Genomic DNA, 12923 nt, shown 5'->3' with positions numbered 1-12923 from the left:
TCTCTCTCTCCTTCTTCTTCCCCGCGTATGTAAGTGTGTTTATGACATTAGAAATGATGCTTATGATAACAATAAACGGTATTATGTGCTTGTGTGGTCGAGCGTGAGTGCGTGAGTGCTTGCTTCAAAGACAAGAGACATCCTACCAAGCGTCTTTACATACTTCGCCGGCGACAGTTGTAAAATCTTATCTCTGAATAAACCTCAGATATTCCTTCTTCCTTCATTCTGCATATATCTGCACTCATAAAACTCAAACAAGCCTCAGTGAGTTTTCTTCAGCTTTGATCATAATAATCGCAATATTTTTTATTTAGTTATTTTCTTCTTGAAGACCTTTCACCTTCAAAGATAACAGCAACTGTTCTCTGTGTGCGTGCATACGAGCATCGTTCTTACAAGAGATGCACTTTACGTAATGTTTCTGAGCTTATGAATAAGCATGTGCCTACGCATGTAAATTTGAGCTTATTAATAGGCATGTACGTAATTAAATCACACACAAACCCGCATGCATAATTAGGACCTTTTCATGTCCACGTCTGGATGTATATTTGCTTGTACGAAAGTATTTACACAAACCAGATACGTACATACATATCAAAGCGAACTTTCATCACACTTATGTATGAATGTATGTATTTCGAAGCCAAAATGTGATAACCAAATAACCACTCAACTATGTGTAACAGTGAAGTTGTGAGGCTATGTATGTATGTATGTATGTAGGTACTTCAAAGCCAAAATGTAATAACTAAAAAACCACACAAATAAATATACAAAGTGAAGTTGTGTGGCCATATATATGTATGTATGTATGAGTGATTATATGTATGCATGTGTGTACGTGCGCATGTATGTATGTATGAACTGATGTAAGCTAATATTAAACTCACAGGTAATCCATCTCCCCTTTCTCTTCTTTACCTAGCAACAAACCCCTACATATGGGTCATCTATGTAGAGTGATTGTGTCATTTACCTGTCGCCTCAGGGTATCCTGCAATTAGGCACATCTATAACGTAAAACTGTACTTCTTCCAAGATGTGCGGATAAGGCCATTGGTATTCCAGGGGCTTGCTTGAAGAGTGCCACGGGGGGTTATCTGAAGGGAGAAATGGTTGCCCACCTATGGAAGGTGCACAAGGCCAGGACTGTTAGAGAAGGATGAGAGGGAAAGGTATAGGATACTTGGTCCCACATACATACACGCATTAAGAGAGAGAGAGAGAGAGAGAGAGAGAGAGAGAGAGAGAGAGAGAGAGAGAGAGAGAGAGAGAGGGGTGGTGGTATGCAGGTTATCGATTGGGGGGGGGGGATGCCCTAGTATGGAGATTCTTTACTCTGGGAGGGAAAATATTTTTGTACACGACACAAGCACACCCACATGAGAGAGAGAGAGAGAGAGAGAGAGAGAGAGAGAGAGAGAGAGAGAGAGAGAGAGAGATTAGATATCCTAGATATCCTCCCTCAAAGGAAAAGTAAGGGAAAGTTCTTGGATGGTAGAAAAAGAGAAAGGGAAAAAAGTCCCACCAAATTTGAATTCCCTGTAATCAGTCCCATACCTATATATAAAAAACTTACTCTTGAAAGGGCAACAATGACAGCTAATTACCGTGCTTAAGGAACCTCTAACAAGCAACATTCACGGTCCCTTGACTTCAGCCAGGCAGAGATTAAAAAGGAAGTGAAAGGACTTCATCGAACCGCTTCTGTAGCGAGCCGCGCCCTACTGCCTCTATTCTTTCCAGACTGACGGGGAAGGTCCTCCTTCCCCGTAAGGAAATTCCAAAATCCGAAGGAGGGGCTGATTAAGGAGAGTCCGAGGGCGAAGACTGACAGACGGACAAACAAGTGGACAGAATTCCTTCGGGATACTGATTAGGATTTCCGTGAAAGACACACAAGCGGACATTACATTAATGTGTATTTAATGAATTCGATGACGATGTGGGTGAAGCGTCCCTGAGCGTTTGATTGTTCAAAACAGACATTTCACTAAGCGTGATATATATATATATATATATATATATATATATATATATATATATATATATATATATATATATATATATTGTATATGTGTGTATGTGTATATATTTATACATACATACATACATATATATATATATATATATATATATATATATATATAGAGAGAGAGAGAGAGAGAGAGAGAGAGAGAGAGAGAGAGAGAGAGAGAGAGTGTGTGTGTGTATGTGTTTTAATATCTGTGTATTATGAATGAATACACATCTGACGTGCAGCACAATAAAATGACCAAATATGCATATGATTACCTCTTAAAGTAAAAAAAAAAATTAGTATAATTATGTGATTTACATATGCTGAGTAATGTCGAAAAAAAGACTCATTCTGAAGTCTCAAGGAATTCAAAGATAATTCCATTATATTTGAAAAGTTTCCAAATAAAGAATCTTACCCAAAATTTCACCGACTGATGTTTCAGGGAGAACAAAAAAACAAAATAAATATACAAATAAAATAAAAGGTAATCAAACATGTATTATTCGCAATAAATGAATCCTCAAACGTAATCGTAAACGACGAAAGTCTATTATCAAGATATAAAATCTTGGATAAAATCTTGAGAGTGCTCGTGAGCTGTTAAATCTGCATTCAAATTTCAATTTCGATTTTTATTCGGTTGTCAACGGCGTGATATTTTGTTCACGGTGAGGACCAACAAAGCTGCTCGCTCACCTTCCAGAGAGGTTAATGATTTCGCAAAATATTTCACCATGTCTGCTTATAGCTCACTTACGTCGTTATATCTGTCGGCTGCCTTTTTCTTTCCATTTGTGATGGTTTTTGGATTTTTCGTCTCTTCTCTCAGTTAAAAATAGTTGAAGAGTTTTACAGATAAACTGTCTGTTCTTTAACATGGTATATTTGGCTTAAAACTGCCGTTTCTTAGATGGAACCATTTTTAATCTTATATAAAACGATTAATACAGAGACATAAAACAGCTATAGTCATAACTGTCAATAAAGTTTGCCTGATTAGTTCCATAACTTCTTGCTTTTTTCAGACTTTGACTCTGGAATCAGGCTCCAAACAAGACTCATCCATATTAGTTTCTACTTTTCCATAAACTGCAGGAAACTGGAGCCCTTTGTCACAAGTAACTCTTCAATTTGCTCAGTACTGAAGTCTGTATAATTTGTTGCTGTTTCTTTCCAAGTGCAATCAGCCTGGGGAATTTAAAATACATCTGATCTATCTGCCAATAAAAGAAGCGCCTCATAAAATAGTTTTTAATGACCTTAGCACTTGTTGAGAAATAAATGTCTGAATTGTTGGGGTAAATTGGTCATGTTGTTCAGCCGTTGGACCTCCAAAAGTTAAAACCTGGTACTTATTCTTTTTGCAGGCTGAAATAAGTCTCGTTTCATATTTTATTTGTTGTATCCTTATTTCGTATTTTATTGATCTTGTACAGAGTATCTTTGGGCTTGTGGCATTCTGGTTTTCCGCCTAAGGTCACAGCTTAGCTAATAATAATAATAATAATAATAATAATAATAATAATAATAATAATAATAATAATAATAAGAAGAAGAAGAAGAAGAAGAAGAAGAAGAAGAAGAAGAAGAAGAAGAAGAAGAAGAAGAAGAAGAAGAAGGAAAGACAAGATAACTGAGATGTCCTAATTACTATATAATCATCACCATCATATATCATTTGCGCAAGAGCAGTTTCAGATCATGGTCATCTGATGCTTTCATTTACTAATGTCTCACACACACATTACGCACGTACAACACACGTTATATATATATATATATATATATATATATATATATATATATATATATATATATATATATATATATATATACATTATATATATGTGTGTGTGTTATATGTGTATGTATGTATGTATAGAGTTGAGGGTTCATTTGCACACCTCCAAAGAGTACTGACGCACACGGAAGACAAACGGTCATTTCAGATAAATGAGCGTTACCAGCAAAGTTACTGAATCATCCCGAACCGCAGTAATGGCTACCTTCAAAGTTGATTATGAGTATTTCTCAGAGATCTGCAAAGGGGATGGGCGGGGATCCCAAGACTGAGGAAGCTATTTTCGGAATTAATTTTAGGTAGAGTCTGTTTGCTTTCTAAAGAGATGCTTTTACTTATGTACACTCGGTTTTCGTCTTCTCTGTTGATCAAGGGTTGAGAGCTTAAACACCTTGACGTTTGACCTGTGACCTTTCACATAGATTTCGTTTGTTCGATAATTAAACGTTATAGATCTAAAGTTGTCAGTGTCTATTTGTCGTATTTGTTAACAGTCATACGTAAAGTAACAGTTACTGGCCTTCATTTCCCCGTCTATTTTTTTGTTAAAGAAAAATACAAATAAATGTGGAGAAAGTCTTAGTTTTATAGTAGGAAACCAATCATTGGAGGAGCCTAGACCTATTTGTAACAAGGAAAATTCCTAAAATCATTCGGTGATTTCAACGTTAACTCCCCTAGAAAGAAAACCTCATTGATGGCGGTAGTCAACCGTCACTGTAATCCATGTTAACCCCCCTCACCTCTCAAACACAGATCCACCCTTATCAAAATGGCTCCTCGTCGTGGACCTCCATGTTGTTTGTTTTACTAAGAGAGGAGGCTGATCGGTAAATCCATCGCAAAGTACTATTCTGCTAAGCAAAAAATTTATGAAAACTAAAATGTGACTTGCAAGTACGGAAAACGAAAGGAAACAGCTGTCGATAATGAAATAGCTCATTGGCCTGGTATTACTGAAAAAGGAAGTACTTATTTGCACATTCGTACGGGTGGATAATGACGTTCTTATGATGAAAAGGAAAAGTACGATTTACAAATCTGGATGATGAAGGGATGCTCAATGTTTAAGGAGTATTTAATTTTTAATGTCTAAAAAATATTGACAACCTGGCTTGGATGAAATCAACTTCATTTCAATGGAACTTGATCTGGATGAATTAAAATAAATCTATATAAAAAAAGCGAAGGAATAAATAAAAAAAATAAATACATTGGATGAAAAATAATGAATGGTTCATAAACAGGTAAAAAATATCCACTGGACAAACATACCGCATTGGTTTTAATGACGGTAATGTTGCCATACACAATGTGCAATGTCATTCTCAGGGACATTCCCAATTGTTCTTCTCTTTTAAAAGTGATGTATTCTATTCACATTATTCACACATAGAATACCTGTTTAATGAATCCTGGTAATTATTTAGCCAAGTAATTTGAATTTCAGTGATAAAAGACACTTGCATGTATTATTTGCAAGAAAATTATATGATATATCTACGCGCCGGAAGAATAAAATCTTTTGTTCTAATCAAAGCCACTTTGCTGTGCGGTTTGTCGCATGTTTATGCCATCGCAAGAACATCGTGGTTTCTGGCATAAAAGTACGTGGGGGTAAATCATACAAGCTTTTAATTAATATCTTTATTTAGAAGAAAGATGAAACAATGTACAATAATTTTTTTACAATCGAACTAACGAAACGTTTTGGCAAACTATTATTCATCCTCAACTATATCTATATTAACGTCAGTCGCTTCAGGATCGGGTAAATACAAATCAGGTTCTTCTGGATTCGATAGATATGTATTGCCACCGTTGCTGGCATGCCTGCTAAGATCTGACAGATGAGCGCTGCTTTCCTCCTTAAGATCCTGATTAACACCTTCAGCAGCTAAAATGACAACAGTACCAGCTTTAGTGTCATCTGCGGCCAAAGTCCTGCCAACCTCTTTGTTTGGAGTATCACCATCATGTGTCCCCCTGCTTACACCACTGCTAGCTGCTTCAGCACTAAAGGCTCTCGTGCTTTCGCTGCTAGCAGTTCCCGGAATAGGCGTTTTCCTACCGAACTCACTGCTAGCTGTTCCAGCACTAAAGGCTCTGGTGCTTTCGCTGCTAGCAGTTCCTGGAATAGGCGTTTTCCTACCGAACCCACTGCTAGCAGTTTCAGCTCTAGGTGTGCCACTGTTTAAATTGCTGCTAGCACTTTCAGCACTAAAGGTTGCTTTATCCTCACTGCTAGCTGTTCCATAACTAGGTGTAGCACTGCTTAAATTGCTGCCAGTAGTTCCAGCACTAAAGGTTGCCCTTCCCTCGCTGTTAACAGTTCCGTAACTAGGTGTACCACTGCTTGAAATGCTGCCAGCACTTCCAGCACTAGACGTACTACGGCTTAAATTACTACCAGCAGTTCCAGCAGTAAAGGTAGCTCTACTCTGGCTGCTAGCAGTTCCAGCACTTGCTATCCTGCTGATTAAATTACTTCCAGCACTAGGTGTACCACTGCTTAAATTGCTACCAGCAGTTCCAGCACTAAAGGCTGCCCTACTCTGGCTGCTAGCAGTTCCATAACCAGGTGTACCACTGCTTAAATTGTTGCCAGCACTTCCAGCACTAGGTGTACCACTGCTTAAATTGCTACCAGCAGTTCCAGCACTAAAGGTTGCCCTACTCTGGCTGCTAGTAGTTCCATAACCAGGTGTGCCACTGCTTAAATTGCTGCCGGCACTAGATGTACCACTGCTTAAATTGCTACTAGTAGTTCCAGCAATAAAGGTTGTCCTACTGTGGCTGCCAGCAGTTCCATAACCAGGTGTAGCACTGCTTAAATTGCTGCCAGCACTTTCAGCACTAGATGTACCACTGCTTAAATTGCTACCAGCAGTTCCAGCACTAAAGGTTGCCCCGCTCTGGCTGTCAGCAAAACCAGCACTAGGTGTCCTGCTGATTAAATTGCTGCCAGCACTTCCAGCATTAAGTATCCCTCTGATTAAATTGCTGCTAGCAGTTCCAGCACTTAAGGTTGTCCTGCTCTCGCTGCTGGCAGTTCCATAACTAGGTGTTCCACTGACTAAATCGCTGCTAGCAGTTCCAGCATTAGATGTTCTACTGATTGAACTGCCTCTAGTAGTTCCAGTATTAGGTGTCCCACTGACTGAATCGATGCTAATAGTTCCGGCATTAGGTGTCCCGCTGATTAAATTGCTTCTAGCAGTTCCAACATTAGGTGTCACACTGTTTAAATTGTTGCTAGCAGTTCCAGAATTAGGTGTGCCACTTGTTAAATTGCTGCTACCAGTTCTACCATTTGGTGTCCCTCTGATTAAATTGCTTGTAGCAGTTCCAGCATTAGGTTTCCCACTGATTAAATTGCTGCTAGCAGTTCCAGCATTAGGTGTCCCACTGATCAAATTGTTGCGAGCAGTTCCAGCATTTGGTGTCCCACTGATTAAACTGTTGCTAGCAGTTCCAGGAGTAGGAGTCCCACTGCTTAAATTGCTGCTTCCAGTTCCAGTACTAAGTGCCCCACTGCTTAAATCACTGCCAGCAGTTGCGGCACTAAAGGTTGTCCTGCTCTCGCTGTTGACACTTCCAGCATTAGGTGCCTCACTGCTTAAATCACTGCTAGCAGCTCCAACACTAAAGGCTGTCCTATTCTCGCTGGTGGCAGTTCCATCATTAGTTGTTCCACTTCTTAAATCGCTGCTAGCAGTTCCAGCAACTGCTACACTTCTGCCGAAATTGTCGTTGGTGGTTCCAGTACTTGGCGTCCTCCTGCCAAAATCGCCGCTGTTTCTGTCCTTATCAGGGATGACACCAAAATCGGCGTTGGAGATGTCAAAGAGAAGCTCCGATTCCTCGCAGGGAAAGGCAAACTGAGGGTGAGCACAAGTGAGGGAATCTTGACTGAAGACCGTCTGGTTCCCGCAGAAGAAGGAGTACTGCGCCATGTCGACGACGTCCCCAGCTGCGTTGGGTATTGGCAGGCAGATGTGGAAGACCTGGCAACCGGTGGCAACGTCAGCGTAGTAACCGTAGGGGCGTCCCGTGCAGTCAAAAACTCGGTTGGGTTCGCCCCCTAGAATGTCCAGGTACCCATCTGAGAATCTGTAGGCGTAGCGGCCAACTGCAGAGGCGATGAGTGCTGACAGGCAGACGAGGATGTTCATGGTGCGTTGTCGATTCTGGAGTCAACAAATGGGAATATGAAATTAGTGCTTACGAATTATTTTCATATCATTTTTGTGCTTTTTAATTACTGAGTATTCTAGAATTCTTGAATGAAAATATATAGATAAACAGATGGGTAATAATAACAGATGGAGATAGACACGTGATGCCCATCGCCCAAGACTAATCCGAATTACGAGGCATTTTCCTGCCGTAAGAAAAATAACAGTTTTGCAAAAGTGAGGAAAAGCACAAGTCACCCAGACAAGAATGAAAGAGGCCATGACTGACAAGGGGGAAAACAAAATGAAGGACGGAGTGGAGCAAAATATAGGACAGACCCATTTGCTCCTTTAATTGGCCACTCAGTGCCTAACTCTGAGTTTAGGGCCAGTAAGTCTAGTGACTATGAAAGAGGCAATAAGAAGAGGTTTCGTAGAATAGATTATTGATAAACATGGAGACAGGTGCCGCGTAGTTCATGTAACGGAAGGAGGACAGCAAATAAAATTATTAATTTTCTGTCCATCAATCACTCACTGTCATCGAATTCATGTAGGAAGTAATTAACGTCAGCATTAATTCATTATCATCAATCACTTTCTTATTTATTCACTTACTTGTTCCTCCTTCCTTTCCTTATCTATTATATTAGTCCTGTCTTCACTTAAAACTGTTTCTCTTTTATTTTTACATTCTTGTATGAAATTCCCATTTATTCAAGACAATGGCCTTTCGGTTTGACCCACAAAAATGCTTTGACATTAGTCATAAGTTAAGAAAGCTGAAATGAAGATTTCTTAGCATTACGGTATGAATGAAAACAATACTGATTAAAAGAGCGAAGAGGAAATTCATGGAAAGCAGAGGCTAACCTCAACGAATGCAAAAATACCACAAATTCTTGAAAAAAACAGACGCTAAGAAAAAATTCAAACAAAGCTGAAGGGAGATTTAATTTTATGCAGTGATTTTGCACTCTGGCAGAGAGGACTTAGACCTGACTCCTGTACGCAATCCCACTTATAAATTCAAATTTAACCCAAGTTTGGCAGACATTAACGTATACTGGGTAAGGATATAAACAAATGATTCTTGCCAAACAGCTGTGTGAAGACCACGTGATTGACAGAGAAAGCATCGTGAGCATTTTAGGAATCCAACAAGCCATTCTCCAAGGTCTCTTCTGGTTGAGTCTTCGGAGAAATTCCTCCTTTTTAATATCAGTAAATTTGGCTTTTAACTCAAAATAAAATAGGGTGGAAAACAACTGGATTTTTGGGCATTTAAATAAAAACCGTTCACAAGTAGATTCACCGGATAACCGCACAGATTACAAAAGGAGTAAAACGCTTCTTACGTACTTGGTCCTATTTCTCCTTATGCGCAAAAATTTAATATATTTTTTTTAATCCCGTATGGAAAATACTCTTAATTATATCTAATGTTTAGATTACACTGAGTGATGCATGATTAATAGTAATAAATACCTTGCAGATGGGAAAGTTAAATGTCACAATGAATAAATAGTTACCTGCTTCTGAAGTAAGAGAACATTACCTATAAGATACCGAGTAGAGCGCATTTACGAATGCATTGCCCTCAAACGCATTGCCACTTAATTGCCAATCGTCAGACAAGATGGAGAGGGAAAACAAAAAAGTCAAAAAGAGGAAAGAATGTGAAATTCAGAAAAATATATTTCAGAGGGGGCGGGGGCGGGGGCATACCCTGCTGTCACGTCGTCATCAGTCGTCTTGGTACATGATGAATCAAAATATCTGGCGTCCTGAAATCCTTGATAGTTATTGACTGTTGTATGATTTGTTAATTCACTAAATTTTTTTTTTTTACATTATTTTCTGCATTTGATCATCATTAAACTGAGATGGGAAACTGGTAACGTTTTGCGTTTATAAGATTAAAATTAATTTTTTGAAAGGATAATGATAAGGGGGTGAGTTAAGCCTAGTCGTTAACGGGTCCCTTTAAAATCTTGAGAACTTAAGGTCACCGGGAAACTCTTCAAGCAGAGAACCGTCCTTGACCACTTTGCGTTGGGTTCGAATGCTTAGAGTCGACTTCACTAAAGCTTTTTTTTTTTTTTTTTTTCTTAATGGTAACCTCTGGCAAGCATACCAAACTCAACCCCATCCACCCACGCGAAAGCTGAGCATAAACAATAGGACCAGTTCACGATGGTCTCCCGAGTATGGCGTCTTCTGGCTGGTCAGCGGGTTTCCTTAGTACTCCAGGCGTGAGAGTCCCTTCAGGGTCGGGGCATGCGCAGTTGAACCACTGTAGGCGACGAGTAAATAGCATGAGAAGCATGTATAAACTCCCGTCAAAAACGATATAAAACTTCCACTCCACACTTTCACTCCGCCCTTTATCACGGGATATCCAAGAGCCAATCACGAATGAATACTTTATATCACAAGTAAATCATTTTTATTTTTGGTAATAAAAAAAAAAATCCAGTCAAAACTTGTTTGGGTTAAATCGTGTCCTCTGGGTGCTATCCACTCATGCGAAGTGGGCGCAAAAACCACTCACGAATCCGTTGCTTGAAAGCAACTGAGCAATTAATTGCGGTTTGCGATGGTTACATGATTACGATTGAATTATACGACTGATTTATTTATTTTTTTCTGTTAGCAAACATTATCCGATTTGTTGCTATTGTTGGGTCGTACGAAAGTATCCTTCTCTCGTTTTGATGAACTGAAACACAAGATAGGGAGTGCAGTCGGGAATGTTATGAAGAAGTCATGATAAGTGGGGGGAGAGAGAGAGAGAGAGAGAGAGAGAGAGAGAGAGAGAGAGAGAGAGAGAGAGAGAGAGAGAGGTGCAACCAGACTCAAAGAAATTAAAAGAAAGGTTATGAAACCAGTTAGAAATGAACAAGCAAATAAATATTTAAAAGTAAATAAACCTCAGTACAAAATACGGAAGAAGAAAGAGAGAGAGAGAGATGCAACCAGACTCATAAAAAATACAAGTAACGTTATGAAAAATAGGTAGAAAGAAAAAAAGAAAGTCTATGTTAATAAGTAATATAAGAAACCCCTCAGAAAACAAACAAAGGAGAAAGCTGAAGGAAAACGAAAGCAAAGAAAGCACAAAACAACGTGGAGGGAGAAGCGAAAGAAAGTCGCCTTTCCAGCCTCCTCCCACTCACCTATTTCATACGATCGAGGTCGGGGAAAAACTGACGAACAAAAAGCGCCTCCCAACATTCTTATATACATAGGGGGAGGCGCGAAGCGCTGGCCTTGCGTCGCGGCGTCATTTCCACGATTGATAATTAATAATTTTATCTTCGGCGGGAGGCACGACGCGGAAAACGCCACGCCGGGTGTGAGATCCACGGGATGCCGATGATTTGAGATGAGGCAAATGCACACGGGGAGTGGGGAAGAGGACGGTAGGGTGTGCCCGGGTGGTGGGGGAGGGGAAACTGGAAGGAAGTTGAGGCACTGCGGAAACTGAGTGGGGTGGGATGAGGTTTGGGGGAGGGGTGGGTTGAGGGTAGGGGGAGGGGGTGTTACTGGCGATTACAGGTGATGAGTACTGCGAGGGATCTCAAGGGTCACGGGAGATTACAGGATTTTACCTAAGAATTACTCGTGGTTATTCATTATACTATTTTATTTGGGACCTCTCTCTCTCTCTCTCTCTCTCACCTATAATAAATACTTATACAAGCATGTCTGCTTTTCTTATCAGTAAGGCTTTTCGGTTGAGAAATTTATCATCAAGCAAATGTTTACGGTAAAATGAAAGGTAAGATGCCAGCTGATGATGTCACGATTAATTTCACAGGTCTTACAGTAAATGGAAGCTTCAGAGTCTGGAGAGGTCAGGTGTCATATAAGGTACGATTGTATGAAGTAATTGGTGAGCCAACTCTCCTTTCAGGAAGTGAAGTGTAGATGTCGAATGTGACTAAAAGAAAAGGGTTGAAGCTGCTGAGATGAACTATTTGCTTAGTTTACACAGTGTAGAAGTGGTAAGAAAGTTTGCTTAGGTGTAAGAATAAATCAAAGAATTTTGAGATGGTCCGGTCATGCGAAAAGAAAAGAAAATTATTACTTGGTGGTGAGAGAGTATATAATTAAGAAGTGTCAGAATGGGCTGGAAAGACTGGGTAAAAACAGGACTGGAAAATAAGTTTTAATATCCAGGAAGAGCAGGAATGCAAGTTAGGGGTGAATGGAGCAGAGTGTGTAGGATGGCTCGACATGTTGCTGATAAGCCTACTGTGTTGGTGTGTAAGGTGGATAATGTTATGAAGATTTGCCTCGCTGGGAGGTTCATCCACAATTGTTGGTTCTCTGTAACCGCTCCGGTAAAATGTTGAATAGATACAAACATACATACATACATATACATATGTGTGTGCATATGGGTATCAGTATATATATAAATATATATATATATATATATATATATATATATATATATATATATATATATATATAGATATATGCATATATATAATATATATATTTATAATATATACATACATATATATATTATCTATCTATATATATATATATATCATATATATATATATATATATATATATATATATATATATATATATATATATATATATATATAATATATTAATGGTTAGAAGCGTGTGATTCCAATAGATTATGATGCAGGCCAATTGAATTAACTTTCTTAGTCATCAGGCAACTGAGAGTTCCCCCAATCAAGAAGATTAACAATGAAGTTCCAGAATAAAGAAAATAAGGAGTATGAAGTCTTTTATGCTTTTAAGAATTTTTAATTTGCATGATGAATATTTTGTTAGGGAAATTTTTAAACGTGACTCGACAGGCGATATATGTATGTGTATATATATATACATATGTCGAGTCACATTTAAAAAGTTCCCTAACATAA

At 38.9% G+C, this 12923-nt stretch overlaps 1 protein-coding gene across 2 annotated transcripts in view; it reads right to left on the bottom strand.

Moving 5' to 3' along the window:
• Positions 1–5462: 5462 nt before the first annotated feature.
• Positions 5463–12923, bottom strand: part of LOC136849767 (mucin-21-like) — a 159145-nt gene continuing 151684 nt past the window's right edge. For both annotated transcript variants that reach the window (XM_067123170.1, XM_067123171.1), the window contains one exon: positions 5463–8020. In XM_067123170.1, coding sequence (XP_066979271.1) covers positions 5552–8005 — 2454 coding nt within the window. In that variant the 5' untranslated portion in view covers positions 8006–8020 and the 3' untranslated portion in view covers positions 5463–5551. The remainder of the gene's footprint in view (positions 8021–12923) is intronic.

This window comes from Macrobrachium rosenbergii, chromosome 21 (genome assembly GCF_040412425.1).
Source record: "Macrobrachium rosenbergii isolate ZJJX-2024 chromosome 21, ASM4041242v1, whole genome shotgun sequence".
Taxonomy (NCBI): Eukaryota; Metazoa; Arthropoda; class Malacostraca; order Decapoda; family Palaemonidae; genus Macrobrachium; species Macrobrachium rosenbergii.
Note: the sequence above shows the minus strand (reverse complement) of the source record. Positions and strands in the feature narration are given on the sequence as shown.